Here is a 25687-nt window from a genome sequence, read left to right on the forward strand (position 1 = left end):
CGATATCGTTTTACTGGGGGAAACGGGTGATGATATTTTTACATACTGCATTCTAAGCGATTAGGATTTTTCCAGCCGGGTGACGTCTTTAGAGAACCCCCATTGAACTGACAGGAGCCAACATATCGGGTATCCCACTGACATTTTCCCTTTGTTTTCATATGAATTGGGTATCCCACTGACAGTTCTGCTTGAGATTTTGCTAACGATCCTAGCATCAATCATAGCACCCGGCTGGATTTTTCACAATCTAGCAGCACATTTAACTCGAGTTTCATCTGATCAAAGACATATAACGTTTTATTATAAACAAATTGAGATATTTATCATTCCAAACCATCAAGACAAGAATGCTAACTAAAGGTGGCCGTACACTGTTTGCCCGGAGGTCAAATATTTGATATTTTTTGACAGATAAGGTTTGATTTGATATTTGTACAAACACTATTTTGTTTGCCACTCTTCAATTTTAAACAGTAGTAAACAATATCAAACACCGAACATGGAAAAAAATCAACTGAAATATCCAAGGTAACCAAGGTACCGACAGGTTCGAAGAACAGACTGAAACAATATTTTAGGCATCCATTAATTGAATATTTGCTTGTCGTGTTTTGTGTAGAATATATTTGATCAGTACACGTTGACAAAATTTTATCTGTCAAAAAGAGTCAAATATTTGGTTTCGGTCAAACAGTGTATGAGCACCCTAACAGTTCGACTGAAAAGTTCATAAGGTCGACGTCTAGATGGCGCCTCTTGCAAAAATCCACTTGACTATCACAAAGCACCATCTTTTAGTGGATACCAGGTGTATGACACGATTATCGCTATCTCACTCTATCTACCGTCACCGCCTATCTCACTATCCCTCCGCTGTAAAAGTTCATCATCGACATCACAATATGTCAGATGGTGGTAAATTGGTAATTCGCGATGACGTCGACGTCTGGTGGCGACTTCAAGTTAGAGCCATAATTTGGGTCCCAAAATCGTTAGTGCAATCACTACCAGATTAGAAGACACGGAGCCGGTTTTCAAATTTTAAAATTTGAATGAAAATTTTCACATTATGTTATTTAATTTTTGGAAACACGTATTTCTGACTTTCATTCAACCATATGGTCACACAATTCCAACAATGTTACTGATTTTTTTCTTTATAACATAAAGTTGTCTTCATAAACAATTTTCGTATGAGATTTTTTCCCCACCTGCAAACAAAAATGTTTTTAATTTAAACAGAATACTAATTTGATATGGAATAGGAATATATGGAATTAAAATTATGAATGAAAATTCATAATTTTAATTTTGAAAACGTTCACTCCGACTGAAAATCAGCTGTTCTTTGACGCTCCCCTAAACTAGTAAATGAAGCTCACTGCCGTCAACGCGGATCGCTGTTTTGAAGAAAACAAATATTTCTGACGTGCGAGATGTTGGCACCAAAAACATGGTGGATGCCATACGGCTGATGGATACGCGTCAAAATTTGACAGCAATCGGTCGATTGGGTCGTGAGTTACAGCACTTTTGTTATTGCGAAAAAAAATGAAAAAATCCGAATTTCGTGTATTGATAAAGCATTGCTTTTTGATGGAAAAAAATACAGTGCAAACCAAAGCATGGCTTGACAAACGTTATCCGAACTCTACTCCAGGTAAGGACCAATTAATCGCAAAATTTGCTCTACCTTCGCAGGAGCCATCCGAAGGTCAAATTTATTTTCGGTGCGTAATAGTTCACCCTACGGCATTTTTATTTATATAAGACATCTTTTTTGGTTACTCGATTCATCTGAAACGTTGAAACGGTAAGGTAAATGATTTTGGTTTGTCCAGTCGAAAGTATGATCATGCTGTAATTCAGCATACCTTTGTCAAATTAGGTATTCAAATGTTTCAAAACATATAAATAAAATGGTCTTTTCCATGATTTACAGTAGTTTATAGTATATTTTTACGGATTCACATGTTTTAAAGGATTATAAAATACACCTTCTATTGGTGTCAATGCGCCCATCATTTGAGCTAACTTTTTATCAATCATCAGATGATTATTTAGCACGTATTCAGACCTTTTCTGGATTATAACACTTATAAATATTGTAAACATCATGCGTGCACACCATTTGTATCAGATTTACATAGCTAAACCATTAAATTAACGAATTTCGATGACCTCAATTATTATCATGAGTTGTCCAAATCACTAATGTTGTTTTATCCATGACAACCGCTTGGCGCGCTGTAGCTTTTTTATTGTGTCTTTCGCGCATATCAAAAGTAAAGTTTCTCTGTGTTGAATGTGTTGAGGTCAACACTTTTAAAATGCCCCAGAAAAGGCAATATTCTGATGAAAGCCTAAATTATGAATGGATAATTATGATGACAGTGAACTCAAACAATGATAAATGCAACATCTACTTGAAATTTCGAATTTTTTCATTCAAAAATGGTGATTTCTAAAATCGGACAAACCATGATCAGAGGTGGTCAAACCATTATCATAATTTCTCTTTGAGGAAAAACATTAACAAACATAAAAATTTGAATAATTCAAACGCCTTATGGTAGTATTAGCAACTAGAGACTTGAGGCTTTTCAACAAACCCAAACTCGTATCGATTGTTTGTGATTTTCATGAAGAAAAATCGATTTGCATTTACTAGTTGCGTAAAAACACCCTAAATCGGACAAACCAAGATCATTTACCCTACATTTCCGTACTCGAAAAATTCAAACAAAAAATCAAACATTTAAAAAAAGCACTTGTAAATGAAATTACGGGTCCACTCGAAGTTGTAGAAAAAAGTACAAGTCGAAACTAATAATTTGTTCTTGTATTTTGTTTATACAATATTCACTTATAATATGTAATATGTAACACTAATAATATAACTGTAAATAACTTGTAATATTACACATGATGATTTGTACTTCTAGATTCATTATGCAACAGGAATCTACAAGTTACAAGACTAATATTTTTAGTGAAATTTTTATTATGCAACCCTGGCCCTGGACTATTAATCATCAAAACTACTATTCAAACCATATTCACACAAATTCAATTCGAGGGGGTATTCTAGTGAAGAAGCATACAATTCGAAAAAAATTTCGAGCTCCGAAAAAATAAAACAAGTTTTTTTTACTATCCATTATATCATTATTTGCTTTTCTATTTTTAACAACAAAACAAAAATGACCGGAAAAATATTCATAATCAAAATAGTTACAATCTTAGAACGTACATTTACGTTTTTCGTTTTATTTTTACGTAGTAAAATAAAAAAAACTTATTATTCATGCGATAGAGAGATGCATAAAAATTGTATTCATATAAATTCAACATGAATCGGTTTAGTAAAACTTAAGATATCGTGTATGCCAGTTTGAGAAAACTGGTTTCGAGAAAAACGCGTTTGAAGTTTATTTTCATGGCCGTTCTGCATTAGATATCGTACCATTAAACCGACTGTAACTCGGTAAATAATGGGATTTTCGGAAAGTGCTTTCTTTCTTGAATGCCCTAACAACATAAATATGAAGATTTGTCTTTTGTTTTGTCAACTGGAAAACTTTATTCAATTCCAAGGTGTGCTGGAAACGTTTATTCAACCATATTTTGATTTGTTTGGCTCTACTGTGATTCCAGCATCTGTGAACTCTATGGTGAAACCCTGCAAAGTGGCCAAAGCTGGAAGACTATGCTGGGAAGAACGTGAATCCGGCGGATACGAGAAGACGAGGAGCGCTGCGAGCAAGGTGGTTAGTCCAAATGGAGCAGAACCTGGTCGATGGGGGTGAAAATGGGCCGAAAAAGGTAGTTTTCTTGATAGTTACGTAGTTTCGTGAAAAGTGGTAATTTTGTTCTTTATCGCAAAACATTAGACCCGTATTTTTTATCATTAGGGTGATCATTTCCATTTTAGGATTGCCTAAAAAAACATTTTTTCCCATTTGTCTTTTTTAATTCATAACTTTGAACAACTGTACCGATTCAAATGATCTACAAATAAAATTAAAGATAATGAGCTAATTCAGGCCAAACCAATAAAAACAGATTTTGTTTTTTTTAATTATTGATTGTAATTGGTTTTCATAGCTTACATGGTTTTGGAAGGTAACCATATTTCTAGTTTTGGATTACAGTTTCTTATTCAAATTTAAAAATAGCAGTTGGAATATTTTTGAACACAAAGCAGTGTAGCAGTTTATGAAGAGTCATCACCAAGGATGAACACAAATTCTCCCGCTGATCTCGTAAAGGCTCCAGAAGTTCTCGTATTTTAGGCAAACACAAACGATATGTTTGAATGAATTGCGGTCCTCGCACAGATCGCAAAGGGGATGAAAGAATCTTCTGACGATGTTGTGTGATATTTTGCAGTAGCTAGTTCTTAGTTTGGACAGGGTTCGCTGCTGACCCATCGCTTTTGCGTCTTCGAACCTTGTTATGGAACCGATGATTCTCCGGAGGAACAGCCTCCCTTCAACGGACCATTTTCGACAAAAGTTTGCTTCATGCCCACTGAGCTCACCCCAGCTCGGAAGTTGCTTCTGCATCCTCCATTTGTCCTAAACCAAAGTTGTTTAGCTATCGGTGGGAGGTTGATGTGTGTCACCTGTAATAAGATTTTTTCTTTAACCCTCTACAGCCCAAGCCCCCCTTTAAACGGGCTTGGATTCGGGCGGATTTCTCAATTATTCAGACATTATTTTCAATGTTCACCCCCACTAGAACGTCTTTAGAATATTTTCATCTATCACACATTGTTTTTATGCTGGCAGCTTTCTGCTAGGAGTATTTTATGTGGAGTAGGTTTTTGACGTAGAACTACGTCTTTCAGGAAGGGTGCCAAATCAGAAAACGTCACGTTTTATGAAATAAAGTTAACGTTAATAACTATTTTCACTGTGAACAAATTCTCATGATTTGCACACCAAACGAATCGGTAATTTTCTAAGATTTGTTTGATATGCTATACATCACAATCCGCTAATCTCTAAACGGTTTAAATTCATGAAAACTGGAAGAACTTACCTTTTCCCATTCATTTGTTCTGCCGATTTGTTTGCTAACCTTACCCGTGTTTCGAATGCTTATAACTCGAACATTTCATAACAGATCAGAAAGATGTTTGCATCAATTGATAGGAAATATTTCCACGCGTCTATCACAATTCAGTGTCAAAATCAATGTGTCTGGGGGAATCCGCTTTGCAGTTGTTGAGTACTTTTGTACTAGCTTGTCATTGTGCAGACCGGAATATGTTTCCCTAAAACGTACTTTTAAACTGAGACGCCTGGGAAAATCGTCATTCCAGATACTAGAGGTGAATGAACTTTCGCGGTTCGAGAACTACGTAAACATGAGAAATGCAATAATTTCAGAAAGAGATTGTAAAATACAATGATCGTTTTTTTGGTAGTCCTAGGTATCATATCAAACGTAAAAGGACGTTCACCAATTTATTTGTAACGAAGAACATAATCTATTACAAAAATTTCGATGCATTCTAAAATTATATTCGAAGTGGTAAACAAGTGGATTGCATAATATAATTGCGTAGTTCTACGTCGAAAATATGCGGTCGGGTCCTAGATACAACCCCTTACATTTTTTTTAGATAAATAAAAAACTTGGGCGGTAGACGGTTAAGACAGTCAACTACGTCTCCTGATCTCCGCTGGTTTAGGCGAGGAAACTCGCGGTTCTGGAGACTATCGCCGCGATCACGAAGATGTTTGAATAAGATTAAACCGGTGGCACAGTTCTTCATCATTCAACGTTCTACGGTGGGGGATGCGTTCGTTGTCAATTTTGGCTCCCTAACGCATCCCCGTTGTAAATTTTGACCGCCATGTTCCCACTCTTTTGCCGCTAATATCGTATTAATAGCTGTCTAGATCTTGATGTCCTATGCGTGTTCCCCACCACTACTAAAAGGTTGTCGACCGCATAGGTAAATGCGAACACTTAGATGGAATCTAGAGGTACACTATTTTCTTCGTGGAGGCACCTGGAACTGGTATATCCAACTTTTACCTCGTAGGTCCGGTTTGTCGTGAGGTTTTTCACAAAGTGCAGTAGATTGCCTTCTGTCAATGTCTTCAGAACAAGTGGAATCCAGGTTCAGTTGTTAGTCTTCTCCAGAATCAGGCCTACCATCTCAACGTTCTCTCGGTTCTTTCTGAATTCATAATACAGAATTCCCACCAGACACAAACGACTTCCTCCCAGTGAAGATCGGTTTTGAGGGTAGTTGAAGGTGGTTCGTTTCGCTTGCCCAAAGATTTGTTTTCGATAACATTCCTCGGATAATAGGGGTTCTGCTGTATACAGTTCATAAAAAAAAAAATATATTTACTTTTCATAATCTTGCGAGTATCACTGCTTTTTCAAGGAAAAATAATTCCGATCAGTACGACTCCCTCATTCGTCTTCCTATGCTCGAAGCCGCTGAACGGTTTTATATCGTTATCGTCCATCGTTGAAGTGATACCGTTATTTTCGTGGCTGGTGAAGTGAGTGTTGGACACTAACGGGATTCCCTGTATTGCAAGTGAATTCATTGAAGCAGACACAACAAGCGAGAGGAAGAAACAGAAACCCTGCACGCGAGCGCTGTGTGCTGGTGGGTTATCGCCGTAGCACCGTCTCCGACATCATCACCCCGTGGTGCGATACACGGGTTCAGCATTTTAAATGGCAGAAGGGGAAGAAAGCGTTGACATGGATATCGAATCCACTGTCTCCTCCTTCCCAGCTACGGGTGCTGGGAAGTCGCTTAAACACGTCCCCCCCTCAGAAGATGTCTCTTCACAGGAAGAGTTAACTCACTTCAACAAGCCTCCCTCAAGAAAATTCGCAAACCTTTCCTCTTCACCCCCTCATTCTCCCGCTTCCGTTTCCGCTCAACTCCCGAACTTGCCTCCCATCCCTACTGATCCCGCTCCCGCTCAACAATCGACCTCGACCTTCCCCTCAGTTGCTTCCTCTCCCCGTGTCAAGGTCTATCCAGAAGATTCACCTGGAGCTGGCCCATGGGTTGTTTTTTTCCGGCCCAAACCGAAAGGAAAATCCAACAATGTCATTCAGGTTTCGAAAGATCTGGTAAGATATTATTCCTCCGTGGTCGATATCTCTAAGGTTAAACCGAACAAACTGCATGTTGTCGTGAGTGATCGGAAACACGCAACTGCAATTGTGATCGACGAGAGATTCTCCCTAGAGTATCGTGTATACGTGCCGTCTCATGACGTAGAAATCTCGGTGGTGGTAACTGAAACGAGTCTGACATGTAAAATGGTAAAGGAAGGAGTTGGTAAATTTAAAAGACTCCCGTTGGTGGGCGTTAAAATTTTGGATAGCAAATTAAGACTGCCTGCGACTCTTCGTGCCAAAGCCTATGACTTGCCAAAAATGCAAGTCAGTTGGTCACACTTCAGATTAATGTGCCAACAAGGAGCGCTGTGCCACTTGCGGAGAGCAAGTCCTGCAGTGCGACTGAGCATAAATGTACATATTGCGGGGGATCCCCACACGAGCTCTCAGTTTGTGAAACTTACAAGAGTCGCTGGGAGAAACAGAAGCGCTCTTTGAAGAAACGCTCGAAACGCACTTTTGCGGATATTTTAAAGGGCGCTCCTCCACTGGCCCAACAGCAACAACCAATCAACAAACAAAATGTCTTCGACACGTTGCCCGTTGACCAAATGGAAGCGGACACAGCTAACGGGGGCACACCGTTCATTTTCCAAGGGAATCCCCGGCGCAAAAATGTGACCACCCCCAAAGTTCAAGGACAAGCCCCTCCGGTTATACCTCCTGTTAGCATGCCTAAAAAATCGAGTACAGCCGGCAAGCAAAATCAGGTTCCTCCTGGCTTCCGTGGGAATAGTTCACCTTCGAACGACCCAGCACTCGAGGGGACATCAAAAACCCCAAATGTCCCTATTTTTCCGTCCAGCTCAACTCCTCAATCGGGATATATAAAGTTGACTGACCTTCTGGCTCAAATCTTCACATGCTTTAATTTTTCCGACTCCATCAGAACCATTGTCATTTCAATGCTTCCAGTATTAAAGACAATTTTGAAACAATTGATGCAAACATGGCCCTTTCCACGATTTTAATTTTAATAAGGAGGGGTGCTATTGGGGATCAATAAGTGCCACTCATTTTTTAGAATTGACCTTCCACCTATTGGAGGGATCGAAGTTGTTGCTTGTCATGCAAACATCAGAGGCAAAGACCTTTGTATTGTCAGCTTGTATTGGCCTCCGAGAGCTGCGGTTAGCCGCAAGCAACTTGTTGACATGTGCTCACTCCTTCCTGAGCCACGATTGATCTTGGGAGACTTCAACTCTCACGGAACTGCCTGGGGGGAACAGTACGACGACAATCGTTCATCGTTGATATATGACCTTTGTAACGGCTTCAATATGACCGTTTTGAACACTGGGGAAACAACACGTGTACCTAAACCTCCTGCTAACCCAAGTGCTCTTGACCTCTCGCTTTGCTCGAATTCACTATCATTAGATTGTGAGTGGAGTGTAATCCAGAACCCCAACGGTAGTGATCACTTGCCAATCAAAATTTCCATCACCATAGGGTCAAATTCTTCTGAATCTATAAACATGGCATATGATCTCACAAGACACATTGACCGGAAAAAATATGTGGACGCGAATACTCTAGCCATCAATTCCAGAGATGGTTTACCTCCGTTGGAGGAGTATAACTTCCTTTCTTGTTTGATCTATGACAGCGCGGTTCGCGCTCAAACGAAACCCATCCCAAGTTCCACTTTTCGCCGAAGGCCTCCCAATCCATGGTGGGATAGCCAATGTTCCAAGCTTTATCAGGATAAATCGAACGCATTCAAAGCTTTTCGGAAACGTTGAATCATTGAAAATTTTCAGTCGTATTTGGACCTTGAAAATCAATTTAAAAACTTGATAGGAAGGGAAAAAACGTGCTTTTTGGCGAAATTTCGTCACGAGAAACGTCAATGAAAAAGTTATAGAAAGTGGCTCGAAACATGAGAAATCGCTCTTCAACTTCAACATCGCTTGATCGGGGATCGTTCCTACGATCTTCAATGCAAAGTATGGGCGTATCAATTGTGATTATATGTACTTTACTGATGGGTCCTCTATGAATGAGTCCACAGGATTTGGAGTGTTCAACGAATTTTTTAGCACCTCCCACAGTCTTCAGAATCCTTGCTTAGTCTATATTGCTGAAATGGCAGCAATACTTTGGGCGCTGGACAGCGTCGCCTCACGACCTGTTGAACACTATTACATTGTAACGGATAGTCTTAGCTCTGTCGAAGCTATCCGTTTAGTGAGACTGGAAAAGCACTCGCCGTACTTCCTTGAGAAAATACGAGAAATGTTGAGTGCTTTATCCAGACGCTGTTATGTCATTACCTTTGTATGGGTCCCTTCACATTGCTCAATTCCGGGTAATGAGAGGGCTGAATCATTGGCAAAGGTAGGTGCAATTGAAGGCGATATTTATCAGCGTCAAATCGCCTTCAATGAATTTTATTCTTCAGTCCATAAAAATACCATCGTTAACTGCCAAAGTAAGTGGAACGAAGATGAATTGGGTCGGTGGCTTCACTCGATTATCCTTAAGGTTAGCCACAAACCATGGTTCAAAAGTCTGGACTTGAGTCGGGACTTTATTCACACCTTCTCTCGACTCATGTCCAATCACTGTTCGTTAGACGCGCTACTCTTTCGTTTTAATCTTGCCGACAACAATCTTTGTGTTTGTGGCCAAGGTTACCACGACATCGAGCACGTTGTTTGGTCGTGCGAGCTATATCTTGTCGCCAGATCGAATTTAGAAGACACCCTTCGGGCCCGAGGAAGGCAGCCCATGGTGTCAGTGAGAGACGTGTTGACTCGGTTAGACCTTGATTACATGTCCCAAATATATGTATTCCTTAAAGCTATCGATTATCGTGTGTGATTGTCCTTATACCCTTAGTTTTTCCTTTTCCTTTGTGAGAGATCGGATCCCTTCTTAAGAATAAGATGAAATGTAAATACATATTAGATATAAGATAGGTTTAAGAATTGAGTGTGATGTGATTGTGTGTGTGATTGTGTGATTGAGAGTGTGAGTGTGATCATTGTCAACATATCCTCATATCCCCTCCTTTTCCTGAAGAAAATATGTCCCCTTCTAAACTCGAGTCGACCGCGAGTAATCGGTTTCCTATATTATTAACATTAGAATTAAGGAAAAATGTATATATACTAGTAACAATACAGTAAGGAGTTCGGCTCCTTTAAACCTATGTAACTGAGCCTGTAAAAATAAACGATTTAAATAAAAAAAATATGTACGTCGAACGCATATAGTTTAACACGTTCGACGCCCAACGCGACGTTTTTGAGTTTCCTGCAGAGCCCAACTTGCGATTAAATTATTAAATGAAGATCAAACTTAGTGTATAGATAACTTTTACATGATCTAGCAATGTTTGTTTTCTATTGAAGACGAATTGATGACAATAACACATATTAAAGTCATACGAGGGTCACTATTTATATTTCGGGAATTGGCAACATGACACATGACATCAGTATGTGAGTCCATCTGACGGTTCCATCGTAAAGTTTGACATTTTTGACGATATACGTACTCAGAACATTTTGTCATACGGACGCTATTTGTTTATTTTATATTTAGTTGAAAGTTTGGTCTCGGCAAAAAAATGGAACTGAATCGTGAACATTTTCGTGCGATGATTTTTTACGACTTTCGACGTGGATTATCACAACAAGAGTGCGTCAATCAACTTAATTTGACTTTTGCGATGAAGCTCCATCAAAAACCACTGTGTATCGCTGGTATAGTGAATTCAATCGTGGTCGTAGTTCGCTGTCCGACGAGTTTCGTGAAGGTCGTCCAAAATCGACTGTAGTGCCAGAAAACATCGATGCTGTGCACGAAATGATTAAGCAAGATCGTCATGTAACCTATTGTGAGATTGAGGCATTCCTAAGCATTAGTTCCACCAGCATATATGCGATTTTACATGAACACTTAGTTGTACGAAAATTATGTTCATGTTGGATCCCACATAATTTGACGAACGCTCAAAAAAAGGCTCGTGTCGATTGGAATAAATGCTTTGAAAATTGGTTTAAGCGCATGCAAAAGTGTATCGATCATCGTGGCGAGTACTTTGAAAAATAATAAAAATATATTCGCAGCTTAACTATTTGTTTTTGTTCCTATTCCCGAAATATAAATAGTGACCCTCGTATTATAGGGGTTTTGCAAAAAACTGCGGTACAAACCATCCGTACTATAAATTAATAAAAAGTATAATATAAACAGTATAATATTATGGTTATGATTTAATTATTTTTCTTCATATTCTACAGTTACATTCAGGTGCCTATTCTATCAAATTTCTTCTAAAAATCCTACTCAATTTGAGCGAGGAAAGTGTCACCCACATTTGGGTGACGGGGCGTCGAAAGTGTTAATCAATAGGCGTTGTCCCAGTAAATGGTTATCAACATTTTGCCTAGTCATCAAATGGTATGCGTCGAAATTCAGTGAGCAGAAGATATGAAGGCATATCTTTCAATGCAATCATGAATAACCGAGCCAAAGCGTTGTGTTCGTACCCGCTTTTGTAATCCGTGTTAGAAAAACACTTTCCGGAGTGCAAAAAAAAAACATGCGGAGCAGAAGTACCTCCCGCTTGCATGAATCAACAACTTCAACTTCTACCTTTTATACTATAGAGGCTTTAAAATTGAAAGTTCTTTCGCCTCTAGTGTCTGCACGATTTTACCAGGTTCCTAAGTTTTTGAAGACCGTGTCCGGGAAAAATGTTCCATCCTGCACAAAGGCAAGCGAGTACAAAAGTATTCACAGTTTGCCCCCAGGCACCTTGGTTTTGAAGTCCGAGTTAGGGAACACATCTCGGTGAGAACGAAAGTCCCCCTACTTTCAGGTGTTTGCAATGCCGATTTCCCCAAGGCTGCTTGGATTCGAAGTCTGTGTTGGGGAATCCGTAAATCGGGCCAATCGAAATGAGGCAGTTATGGCGTTTAGATAACACTTAATATTTTACAGTTAATCAATTGTTTATCTAATGAAAAATAACATTTTATTAATTGCTATAGAGGCGTAGAAATATTCCCTATCAATTGATGCAAACATCTTTCCGATCCAGTAAGAAATATTTGAGTTATAAGCATTCGAAATCCTTCATTTTTTCCTGCATGTTCTGTGATTAGGTTTTTATTTTACTCCCCATATATTCCGGTTAGACGTAGTCCCACGTCAAAATGCTGCGTTAGAGTGGTGGCCCAAAACTACACAAACATCAGCTCCGAAAAATGCTTGATGAACTACGTCGTCTGGCATGCGTATCAATAACTAAAGCAATGAACAGCACACTCTCCAGAGCCTTAGAAGCCCTTTTACACCTTGTACCTTTGCACCAATATGTGCAATATGTGCAGGAAAAGGTGCTCTTAGGTAAAACATTTTCAAGATGGAGAAAGAGACATCCACAAATCCTGGAAGAATTTCAACTCAGCACCATAGTAATTGTGAATGTAGACTGTATGGAAACAAAAACTAACTGCAGTGTTCCCTTCAAAGTGATTGAACTTAATCGCAGCGTTCGGAAAGAATTGGGTCCTCAAACGCGTCCAGGATCTCTCATGTTTTATACCGATGGGTCTATAGAACTGATAGTTCTATATGAGCTGGGATTACTAGATAAGGAATCGATATGTCAATTCGAATAGGTCCACTGTTTTTCAAGCAGAAATATTTTATGCTATTCTAACGTACAAATATTTGCTTGGCTACGAGGATAAGGAATCGAGGTGGCCTGAGCCGCCAAGATGACGTAAGCAGCCATCGCCAAAACTGAGTGGTCATACCAGATTTATGATTTTTTAATTTTGAATTTTTCAATGGATTCGGTGTGTTACGATCACAAAAATTAGTTCAACAGTGATAGTTTACGGACTCTTCAGAGACAAATCAGCAGAATTTGTTTTTGCAGCGAAATTTTTGGACGGCAGCATACCTTATCAGTATGTTGAAGGGAAACACAATTTATATAGACTTCTCTATTCAATGAGATACTAGCATTGGAAGAATATAACATTTCATTGTCTCGTTATCAGCTTATTCCGAGATGAGACGATATCTTTAATAAAACTTTTCTGCTTCTGGATGGTTGATCCATTTTTTACGCAAATTATGTTGTATATCGAATCGATAATAGCTGTTTAAGACATTTGAAGTGCAGTGCATTAGATAAAAATAAAGAATATAAAAATTTCAATGTAATCGTCCACGTGTGCTGCAATATATAATAATGTCGACGATATCGTTTACATTGTGGTTGTGATTTACATGGTGATTAAACTCGTGATGTTTAAACATTCTAATCTTCTGCGTTTACCGCTAAGCATAAACCAAATAGTAAATAAGGTGTATTGCTCTAAACATGAAATGTGAGACATAATGGAAGCGACAAAAGGAATGTAATCAGAATAAACAAAACTAGTGTTTTCTCTACTCCTAATCTTTATTGAACTACATGAACATCTGGTTTGAAATCTAAGAAATCAAAGCATTGCATCTCAGTATCACTTAGCACCTCCTCTGTAATGGCCGCAAAGCGGGACAAGAGAGGCTTATCTCAATATCGCAATGAATACCTGGCGGCAATTGCAGGTGAGTGCCGTTCACATTCATGAATTTCAACAAATGACCACTACTTTGAATTACAGCTACGTTTTCTTTGTTGGCGACCGTTGCGGCAGCAGGTTGGTCATCTCCAGCGATTCCAGCCCTGAAGCAGGATGATTCTCCTGTTCCAATAACCGCAAATCAAGGATCGTGGATCGTGTCGATCCTTTCGATAGGGTCGCTATTTGGTCCAATAATCACAGGACTAGCAGTTGATCGATATGGACCGAAGCGGACCCTTCTACTTTCGGTGATACCGCTTGCAATCGGATGGGTTATAATAGTGTTTGCTAGTAATGTTCACATAATCTACGCGGCTCGATTCCTGCATGGAATCTCGTATGGAACTGCGTACTCTGTCACACCTATTTATTTAGGTGAAATTTCTTCTAACGCTATCCGTGGTTCAACTGGGGTACTTATAACTGTAATGGCCAAATTCGCATTTTTATTGGAATATAGCATTGGACCTTACGTGGATTTCCGATCACTCGCATGGATTTCGCTCACATTCCCAGTCATATTCTTCATTTTATTCTTTTGGATGCCGGAATCGCCATACTATCTATTGGCTCACAATCGTGATAAAGAAGCACTGAGCACCCTTCGCTGGTTACGTCGCTCTGATGAATCTTCAGAACAAATAGAAAAGGAATTCACGCAAATGAAGGCCCTTGTGCAGAAAACTCAACATGATGAAAGTTCGCTGAATAATCTTTTTGCGAGAAGCAACCGAAAGAGTTTGGGAATCATTCTTTTACTATCCTGTGGAATGCAGCTCACTGGTATAAATGCTATCTTAGGATACGCACAGACAATTTTTTCCAAATTGGAGATGGAACTGAATGCAGCAGAGCTCTCAATCATTCTGGCCTCGGTCCAGCTAATAGCAGTTTTCATTCCAACGTTCTTCGTTGACAGAGCTGGACGACGACCGCTGTTACTCCTATCTACCGGTGGATCTTTATTTGCACTGATTGCGTGTAGTGTCTACTTCACTTTTGACGCCTTCGATTATCCAACGGAAACCCTCAGTTGGGTTCCATTCGTTAGCACTCTGGGATTCATTGTATCTTTCGCGCTTGGCTTGGCGACAGTGCCATTCGCCATTCTAAGCGAAATATTCCCCAAGAGTATCAAAGCGAATGCAAATGCGGTATTTGCCATGGTTACATCTTTGGTAGTTTTCGTGGTCGTGAAATTGTTCCAGGTCATTTCGGATAGTGCAGGAACGTATGTTTCATTTTGGATCTTCAGCGGTTGCACCGCTTGTACCGGTGTGTTGATACATTTTTTCATACCGGAAACAAGAGGGAAATCATTCGAGGAAATTCAGGAGATTATGACGGTTGAGTCTTCATCGAAAGAGAAAACTAAATGCCTGCCGTTGCTGTGTTAGGTATAATACTATAAATTATGTTTATAAAATGAACAGTGCCATGTTCACAACCTGACTACCAACTATTCTGGTCGTTAATTGTACAAAAGTAAAAGTGAATGAAATAAACTGTCACCTTATTGTAAGTAATTGACAAGTAACGTGTTTTTTTCTTCGCCCATCTTCTACTGAGAAGCTCTTAGTTACGTCTATTCTTTTATGGAAACCTGCCATGTTAAGAATTTATCTGAACAGGCTTATGAAAAATTAGAGTTTTGACTTCATACATATTTATTAGAATTCAATGCTCCGTATGAGTCTTTTTTTCTTTTCATCAGTAATAGCTTTTGGGTAACTCCTTGAATCGTGTTTGGCTTCTTCTTTCAATACTATAACAACCACAAGGAAAAAAAAAGATGGAAATCACTAGACCTGGTGAAAAACATTGACCAATATCGATGAAAATCAAAGACTTCGTAAGCCACTAAACCATTTGAGGTACCAGGATTCATCCGTTTTCCATGAAAAGTCCTGACTGATATTCTTGACCAATACCTTCATTCATAAACAGGAACCACGATAAAAACCAAGCGGCGATTGGGTTCAGTGTTGGGCTCATGTATATCAGTGTCACTAACAGACCGCTTTCATCAGAAAAATGGACATTTTTTACCAATTTTGCAGGTGTTCACCTCAACACCTGGCAATAAGACCACTTGTGCATCTTCAATCATAGTAACCCCTGAGTTTTCAAACAAAATTTGACAGCACTATCAGTTGAACTGCGAATGTAGAACAGTAGAATAACTGCGGTTTGTGGTTTGTGCGTATGAGGAAATTCGAGGCGAAGAAAGTGAACATGTAGGGGGTCTTCGTAGTCACTTGGTTACGCGTTCGCTTACTAAGCGATCGATCGTGAGTTCAAACTCAGGGCCCTCAAGTGACCATTTTTGTGTTGTTATAGTATAACTACGTCCACGCAACCATCATCTGTGATGGAAATCGATCCACGGTGGAACAAAGATCGATTCATCCATACAACTGCTCTGCTCTGCAAGAATCATCGGGCTGCTGTTCTATAAATAACCCAACAATGATCAATATCATCAACTGTCTTCGCTGTCCCGTCTGCTGAAGATTGGAAGAACAGATAGAATACCCTTACGCCCAAATGGCTACTACAGTGTAACTTACCATAATGTAATGGAAAAGAAAACCTACCGCCTGAATGGCTACTACTACAGGGTGGGCCATTTAAAATGGAAGGATTTGTTTTTGCAATAGCAAAGTAAAGAAGTGGAATTTTAAATTTTTTTTTTGAAATTCATTTATTTTGGTCCAAGGAGATTTGTTCTAACTACTTTTTGATTATGATATCTCGTAAATGACCGCCTCTGGCCTTGACCGCAAAATGTGCCCTTTTTTCGACATTTTCCATCACTTTGCCCAATGTTTCGGCCGATATGGCAGCAATTTCTTGTCGAATATTGTCTTTCAGCGCAGCCATGGTCCTTGGTTTACCAGTGTATACCTTGGATTTTAAATATCCCCATAAAAAAAAGTCAGGAGACGTCAAATCAGGTGATCTCGGTGGCCAGTCATAATCGCCGTTTTTCGATATTAATCTTCCGGGAAACATTTCGCGCAATAATTTGGTCGTGGCAGCCGCTGTATGGCATGTAGCGCCGTCCTGTTGGAACCAGTAATTGTCCAATTCATTTTCACGAACAAATGGCAATAAAAAGATGCCTAACTCTTGCGAACGATGGCGACCTGATGTCGATGGAGTCTCTGCAACACTGGCTCGAACGGCATCAATATTCTCGTCGAAACGTCTTGGTCGTTGTCTGGACAGATGACTGGCATTACCAACACTACCAGACGATATAAATTTGGCATATAATCGACGTATAGTGTTGTCTCCAGGCGATGTTTTAACTTTATTTTTATTTTTCCACGCACGTTTAGTTAACACAATTGAGAAGTTATTTTGAATGTACAGCTGAACAATTTCAGCGCGTTGTTTAGGTGTGTATTGTTCCATGGTTAAAATTGTACTGAAATGACGCTTCCAACGTGGTATGACATTTGTTAATCTGACATCTCTGTCAAAAGTTATGGGGTTGCCAGATGCTTCCACTTTAAATGGCCCACCCTGTACTACTGTGTAATTTACAATTTATAGAAACATAAACATATGTACATGAACACGATAAAAACCCGGCTCTGTTACAGATAAAATGCTACTGAGCCTGATAAAGAAATAAATGAGATAACAAAAAGTGGGCATGTACTTTGAGTCCACCGAATACGCCCGTTTCGGTGTCTATAATATCCTTAGCAGAGCCCGAAATCGTGGAAGGTGAAAAATGAAAACCGACTCTACTCTCAGTAGCCTCGTTTCGACTAGAAGTGCTTCGGCAGTCGCCGTCAACAAAACTGAATTGACTAGGAAATGAATTGACTAGCGTTGACTAGCGAGGATGACTGATGAACTAGTCCAATCAGTGGTTATTCTAACTGACACGACTAATGCATACAAATCTGTCTCTCCACTCAACTGACTTCAATTCACAATCCAATCGTGAACTCAAATCAACGAACTTAGACATTTTTCAAGTATGCTATAAAGGTCCTCGCGTTAGAATTAGTATATAGCGTGCGAAATAGCGCACACTCATTGCTATTTTATACGTGTGAGTAATTTTCGTGTACGATACAAAAAAATCTAGCTCACCTGTAGCGTATGTGAAACCACGTTTAACTCAAACATCGATGCATGCATATGATACATGGGAGAGAGAGGACCGAATTCGTTTTGGGGGAATTCACTTCAAAACGCAATGTAGACAATTTGACTGGGAAGAATGAAATGAGATAGTCGAGTCATAGAGGGGGAAGGTGACTAAACGTTCGACTGACTGTTTAGTCGTTTTGGCGGAGAAACTGCGTGAAGAAGCAAAAAGTCATTTCCGACTGAATACGGATATAGTCAGTGAGATAGTCAGCTGACTATCCTCAGTTGACTATGACTATGCCGAGCTCTGATCCTTAGACTTCTGGAGAAGAATGAGAGCATTGAACAGAAGCCTGGTTAAGGTCGTCTATCTGCCGGAAGTTGCCTCCTTTTTCCAAAAATATCATCCAGACGAAGATGTGGTGCTTTGGCCAGAGCTGGCCTCCGTCCATTACACGAAGAAGTCGCTGGAGGAGATGGACCCCTTTGTTGTTCCGAAGTCCGCATACCCCTCGAGCGTCTACCAGCTGCGTCCTAACGAGATTTTCTGGACAAACCTGAAGCGGGCGATCTACTCCAACAATTTCGTGGCGAACACGGAGGATGAACTAATGAATGAAGCTAAGAAAGAACTGAAAAACATGCCAACAAGTATGTTTCCGACAGCATGGCGAATGTTCCGGCCAACTGCCGGTAGGCCGTTCGTCGGGGCGTTGACATATTTTTGTAACATGGTCAATGTAATTGTGGTTTAAGGGGAATTCATCCCATTAAATTATCTTTTTTTTATCGCCATCCGAAAATTTTCCTTTTTTAATGCAAGCGTTCATCAATCTTCTTATTGCCAGCGCAGTTCGTTCAACTTTTCAGGTTTTCTTTCCATAGGTTCTGGTGAAAATGGTACTTGTGGTATTTGGCCGTTCAGGGCTATGTGGTCAGAAAGGTGGAGCACTACGGTGAACACCTGAACAGCGCGCAGACAGGAGACCAAGACGGCGTTCAGGAGGAATACACCGGTGCAGTGAACAACGACGATGTACCACCCCCAACGACGAGTCAAGTTAAGGAGTCCATTAATCAGCTAAAGAACCACAAAGCAGCTGGTAAGGATGACTTCGTAGCGGAGCTCTTCAAGGGAGGTCCGGGAAAACTTGTAGAGTGTATGCACCGGTTGTTAGTTAGGATCTGAGACACAGGACAACTACTGGAGGAGTGGAAGGACGGGGTAATCTGCCCCATCTATAAAAAAGGCGACAAATTGGATTGTGGGAACCATCGTGCCATCACAATCCTGAATGGTGCCTACAAAATTCTGTCTCAGATCCTCTATCGCCAATAGTGAGTAGATTTGTGGGATGTTATCAGGCCGGATTCATGCTCGGTTGCTCGACGGCGAACCAATTTTTTACACTGCGGCAGATCCTCCAAAAGTGCCGCGAATATGAGGTCCCTAAAGCCCGGGTCCCCGAACGCTGACAAGACTAATTCTGGCAACGATGAATGGTGTGCGGTGCAGTTTGCGAATCTCAGGTGAGCTGTCGAAATCATTTGAGACTCACAGGGGACTTCGACAAGGCGATGGACTCTCCTGTCTGCTCTTCAGTGTGGTGAAGGAAGGTGTTATGCGGAGAGCGGGCTTCAACATGCAGGACACGATTTTCAACAAGTCTAGTTAGTTTATCTGCTTCGACGACTTGTATACCCGACTTAAACACGAAGCAGGGTTGATTGGGCCTGGGATCAATGCGTCTAAGACTAAATACATGCTAGCAGGAGAGACTGATCGCAACAGAGTTCTTCTTGGTAGTAGTTTTGTGATCGACGGCGACGAGCTCGAGGTAGTAGAGGAATCTGTCTACCTTGGCTCGTTGATACGCATAGTCAATGGGACTTATGTCTACTATGGGGTCCAACAAACTCCGACCCCGTACGAAGTGTACCATGTACAAATCCGTAATTCGACCGGTTGTTTTCTATGGGCACGAAGCATGGACGATGCTTGAAGAGGACACACAAGCGTTTGGTGTTTTCGAACGCCGAGTGCTCAGAACAATATACGGTAGTGTACATGAAAACGGAGTATGGAGAAGGAGAATGAACCACGAACTGGCGAAACTCTACGGCGAACCCAGCATCCAGAAAGTCGTCAAGGTTGGACGATTACGATGGGCAGGGCATGTTGCAATATTGCCGGACAGCAGCTCTACAAAGATGGTGTTCGCATCGGTGCAGCCGGGAGTTGGAGAACTGCAGCCAAGAATCCGGTTTATTGGCGAAAAGTCGTGAATCAGATCTAATCTCTCAATAGGATCTCTCAATAGGAAGAAATAACTAAATAAATAGAAAATATGACCTGAGCATGCAAACAACATTCAAAAATAATATTCATTCAATGTTTGAAAATTTACAACTGCATTCGAACATGCTAACCTGAAAGAGAGTACACTTATTCGATTTAGTATCATCCTGTAGACGGCGACACTGCACATTCGAGGTCCCGAATGCTCATACTAAGCTGATTGGCGAATAAGGAGTGTTTTGCTTGCCTTGAGGGATATCCTGTCTAGAGAAAATTTCAAAATGATGTTAGCAAATTTAATAGTTTTTATTAATTCATTGTTTCTAATACTTTTGATTGTACAAATATTTTTGTTGCTACAAAATGCTTTGCTATTCGGTCCATGAATAACAAGTCTCTAGAAATCAATTAACTAATTGGCGAATAATGTCTAATCATCTGTACATATAAAGTTTAAAAAATGATGTACAATAATTATGCTCCTCATCTAATTATTCAATATTTATAAAGCTCGATATTATAAATTTCAGTGGTTGAATATATTCCATTGTTGATTAACTAATTTCCTCACTTCTATACATTCTAATGTGTAAATACAATAAACAAATACATACTCTCAAATATATATCGGGAATTTGAAATTTGAAATCTTCCTGCTAACCATTTTTCAAATTTTTAGTTTTTGAATTTTTTTAAGTTGAAGTTTTTTGACAGGCCTTAATGACACTTTTGAGCACGATCTATCATTTAGTTTGTTTGCAGCGTCATTAAAAACAAGTAACTTTCTTTGATCGATGATTTTTTATATGATGTTGTCCATTCGGAAATTTTCCGAAGGTCAATAGAGAATTGGCGTTATGAGAAAATTCGTTGCTAACGGCCAGGTTTGTGGAAGGATACCATTTGGATTTTACACCACGATAATATACCAACTCAACGATCGATCATTGTGAATGAATTTTTGACCAAGAATGACACGAATGTGATTGAACAAGAACTGTACCCTCCAGATATGATTTCGTGTGCCTTTATCCTATTTCCGAAACTCAAATTACCGCTTTGTGGAACCCTTTTTGACAGCATTGAAGACATAAAAACGAATTCGCTGCGAGTACTGAAAGCGATTCCTGGATAAAGCTATAAGGGGCCTATTTGAAGACGATAATATAAGTTTAGATGATAAATACAGTACTTTCTTGAAAAACACGAATTCCACGTTTATATTTGACAGAATGTACACAAAAGCTTTTGTGCTATAGTTGGTTTGTCGCTTCATTAAATAACGAAAAGCTATAAATCAACTTCATAACGAAAATGACTCCATATTTCATCCTTCAACGATATGCCTCAAGCCTACTCATTTGATGGAAGCTTATCCGTCATGATCTTCTGAATCTCTTCGAATGACTTTCCTTTTGTTTCCGGTATTAAAACATGTATCAACACACCCGTGCAGACAGTGCAACCGCTGAATATCCAAAATGAAACATATGTTCCTGCACTATCCGAAATTATCTGGAACAATTTTATGACCACAAAAACCACCACCGATGTTATCATGGCAAATAGTGCATTCGCTATCGCTTTGATATTTTTAATAAATATTTCGCTTAGAATGGCATATGGCACCGTCGCTAAACCAAGTGCAAACGATACAATGAATCCCAAAATGCTCACGAAGGGAACCCAACTAAGGGGCTCCGTTCGATAACCATGAGCATCGAAGGTGAAGTAGATACTACACGTTATTAGCGCAAGTGAGGAACCTCCAGCAGATATGAGTAACAGCGGTCGTCGTCCAGCTCTGTCAACGAGGAACGTTGGAATGAAAACGGTAATTAGTTGGACCGAGGCCAGAATAATTGATAACTCTGCTGCATCCAAGTCCATATCTAATTTAGAAAAAATTGTTTGCGCATATCCTAAGATAGCAGCTATACCAGTCAGCTGAATTCCACAGGATAATAGCAACATGATTCCCAAACTCTTTCTGTTCCTTCTCAAGAAAAGGTTTTTCGACGAATTGTTATCGTTTTTGGTTTCCAGAATCAGAGCTTTCATCTGCGTGAATTCCTTTTCTAGTTGATCTGAAGATTCATCTGATCGGCGCAACCAACAGAGTGTGCTCAAAGCTTCTTTATTACGACCGTGAGCCAGTAGGTGGTAGGGTGATTCTGGTGTCCAAATGAATAAAACGAAGAATATGACTGGCAATGCGAGTGAAATCCAAGCGAGTGATCGAAAATCCACGTAAGGTCCAACGCTATATTCCAATACATATGCGGAATTAGCCATCACGATAACAAGCACTCCAGTGGAACCACGAATAGCATTCGAAGATATTTCGCCTAAATAAATAGGTATGGTCGAGTAAACAGTGCCGTAAGAGATTCCTTGTAGGAAACGAGCGGCGTAGAGGGTCTCAACATTACTGGCAAATATGATTAAAATCCACCCGATGGCCAGCGGTGTCACTGAAAACAGAAGTGTTCGCTTCGGTCCATATCGATCAACTGCCAGACCTGTAATTATCGGACCAAAGAATGCACCTATCGGAGGGATCGACACAATCCATGATCCTTGATTTGCGGTAATAGGAATAGGAGAATCTTCCTTCTCGAGAGCTGGAATTGCTGGAGATGTCCTACCTGCTGAAGCGACAATCGCCAACAAAGAAATAGTAGCTGTAATTAAAGATATTAAATATCAACGACGAATTTGAATTTCCAAGGCTCTAACCAGCAATCGCCGCGAGATATTCATTACGATACTGAGATAAGCCTACATTGGTCGAATTTGTGGCCATTACAGTGGAAGTGCCAGAAGATACTGAATCGCAATGCTCAGTTTTAGCTGCGGACGTATATCTGTATCTTTGCTTGTAATCACGGAATTGCTTTGATAAAGGTTGGCAATTAAGTGTTTTTGTGGTTAAGAAAAAAATAGGTGTAGATCGGAATCGAAAATCGGCTATGCGGCTCATTTGTTACTCGCGCAATTAGAATGTAGTTAATGTAGTACTATATCGTAGTTTATAGTTATTATCGACATTCATTGGAGACAGGTTATCTAGGATATTTATTACTGATATCATATGCAGAGCACATAGTGTCCAACATCGAACAACTGTCTAGAAGCCGAAAAGTTGTCTGCAGGCATAGCCTATTCTCGGCGATAGCTGATAAAGAGACAATCAAATGTCACATATCACTTTTGATAGTTCAATGAATAGATAATTCTATAAAATTTATGTTGCCCCTTCAGTTTACTGATAAGGTTAGCTTGACAAAGACGAAAGTATTTCTGTGGCTTCGCTGCAATAAACATGCTGTGGCCAAAATGTGTTTTATCAATGGAAATTTGAAGCGATTCTTTAGACTCAAGTTTTTTGTCATCATTCTATTTCTATGTCATATTCTATTGGGCCTACAACTTTCACGAATATTGTAAATTGTTTTTTTTCCATTTTCAGCTGGAATGCTCACCTACCTACCTAAGCGCAGATAATTGCAGAAATACAACATGAAAGCCATCTCGGATTTTAGAGAAGTGCTGAACTGCTCTAATCTCGCATTTTGACGTAAGCCCCAGAGGGAAGAATTTTCAGTACGAGGCTTTTCTAAAAATTGCATGTATAATCAGCATTCGCGCGTACACTACAAAAATCTAATTTACACATAATTTGTGCATTGAATGAAACACATTGACTGTAACCGTTGATTCCAAGCGCCATTCGAGCTCCACCCAAATTTGAAAAAAAAAAATGGAAATGAAGGATCACTGCCCAACTGCCATTGAGCCCAAATCGCCGGTTACTTTGAGTATTCAACCATACACAAACGGTTTGAGTCCCGGGCGAACAATACCCACGGCGTTACACTGTCCAGTTAATCTACGGAAATGTTAACACGTTCCCAAAAAAAAATCGATTGTTTCCCCACAAAAAAATGAAAAAAGAGTAATCTCGGTAAATGACCAGTGCCGGAAAATACGCGAATGTCCACGCTTGTCCACGGTGAGGGGGGTAGGGGTTATGAATAATGTCCACGTGCACACGCTTAATAAGTATAGTATAAATGAAATCTGAAATTTGTTCAGATTTTTCAAAGATTTTTTTTCACCCTTTGCACTTCGTATTTTTTTAATAAAAGAATAGAGCTACCTGAGAGTGTCGAGAGTGCTACCTGGTCGAACATCCATCTTTTCCTCCTATTGTTGAATTTATTCAGTGTAATGTACTTTGAGACTAACTCACCTAAAATCACTGATATCTCGGGATCAAATGTGTTAGATAAGAAAAAGTACGCATTGCGCATTTATCTTCATTTCTGATATATCTGCGAACTTTCCTTGTGAAACCGGCAATCCAACATTGCACAGCTGTAGTGTCAATCTCTTTCGATAGTTTGTCCCGAAGTTTATTTATCTGTGCAGTGTTCTTGGCCATTTTTCCAAACTTCTTTATCCTCCGCTTCAAGATTACCTAATATTTTTCTATTGGGCGGAATTGAGGACAATTGTTGGATCTAGGTTCTTGTCAATTAAATTCAAATCAAAACAACCAAAAAGCCCATCAGTATCTTGACTTTTGCTCCATTAGGGCAAATACCTTGCCAAATCACGAACTTACGAGCAAATTTATTCATGAATGTTAATTTAAATCTGCCAGGGACATCTTCTAGGTAAGATTTTTTGGCCAGGAAACTGTCCGAAACCCATATTTAAGTAAGTTTTTAAGTCAAGTAAGTCGCCAATTAGGAAGTATTCTTCGTTGTACTTCATGAACGTATGGTCATATCTGAATAGTGTCGGTTTACCAAGACGGGTCAAAGAAGCATATAATCCCACGTCAGAAAAAGACAACATCTTCTGAGGGGACTTCTTTAAAAAAAAAAATACTGGTTTAATGTTGCAGGAGGAATTTGACCATTTTTTATTTTGTATTTTCCTGGGCACTTTGCAGATCTAACCAGGTATTAATTATTTTGCCCAGTCTTTTCGGAAACAACGATCTTACAGTACAATTCATCATCCATCACGACGAAACCGTAATTCATCAGCAAATTCTTGGAGAGCATCCTTGAACATTTCTTTGGTTGCAGATTTTACGCATTACGGTTCGATACAACTTGTGTCGCGACATTTCTCAAGCCACCATTTGTTTTTTGAATATAGGATTGCGAAGCTCGTGCCATTTTCTCCGTGTCTATCGGTGACAAATCCTTGATCCGTTTGAAAAAAGCAACCACTTTCGAGTGAGTTTTGGGATCAGTTACCTTTGCTTCGATCTCCTGGTTGCCTATCGATGGTTAGACCTTCTTCAAATTGTAACAGGATTTGAAATACCGTGAAGTTTTGGACAGTTGAAACAGTTCAGCCAACTCATGAGAGAATAGTTCTGATTTTAATTGCGTTCGTGCAGGATAGATTCGAATTCATCTTGACACTTTAAATAATAAATTTATTTTCTCATACTGCTTTACGATTCATTCTTTCCTAGCAA

At 39.7% G+C, this 25687-nt stretch overlaps 2 protein-coding genes and 1 long non-coding RNA gene across 3 annotated transcripts; 2 read left to right on the forward strand and 1 right to left on the reverse strand.

The window, feature by feature from the left end:
* Window positions 1–1471: 1471 nt before the first annotated feature.
* On the forward strand, window positions 1472–23720 carry LOC129771006 (uncharacterized). Its single transcript, XR_008742255.1, has 3 exons — window positions 1472–1663; window positions 3661–3828; window positions 23657–23720. It is a non-coding gene; the product is annotated as an uncharacterized LOC129771006 (long non-coding RNA).
* Window positions 13550–15305, forward strand: LOC129771004 (facilitated trehalose transporter Tret1-like). The gene is made up of 2 exons (XM_055774232.1): window positions 13550–13755; window positions 13812–15305. Exons 1-2 carry the CDS (start codon window positions 13689–13691, stop codon window positions 15167–15169), a joined length of 1425 nt encoding a protein of 474 aa, XP_055630207.1. The 5' UTR covers window positions 13550–13688; the 3' UTR covers window positions 15170–15305.
* On the reverse strand, window positions 20720–22996 carry LOC129771005 (facilitated trehalose transporter Tret1-like). The gene is made up of 2 exons (XM_055774234.1): window positions 22924–22996; window positions 20720–22868 (listed from the first exon to the last, which is right to left on the reverse strand). The coding sequence occupies exons 1-2, from the start codon at window positions 22988–22990 to the stop codon at window positions 21538–21540; spliced, it is 1398 nt and encodes a 465-aa protein (XP_055630209.1). The 5' UTR covers window positions 22991–22996; the 3' UTR covers window positions 20720–21537.
* Window positions 23721–25687: the final 1967 nt, after the last annotated feature.

Source organism: Toxorhynchites rutilus, chromosome 2, assembly GCF_029784135.1.
Source record: "Toxorhynchites rutilus septentrionalis strain SRP chromosome 2, ASM2978413v1, whole genome shotgun sequence".
NCBI lineage: Eukaryota > Metazoa > Arthropoda > Insecta > Diptera > Culicidae > Toxorhynchites > Toxorhynchites rutilus.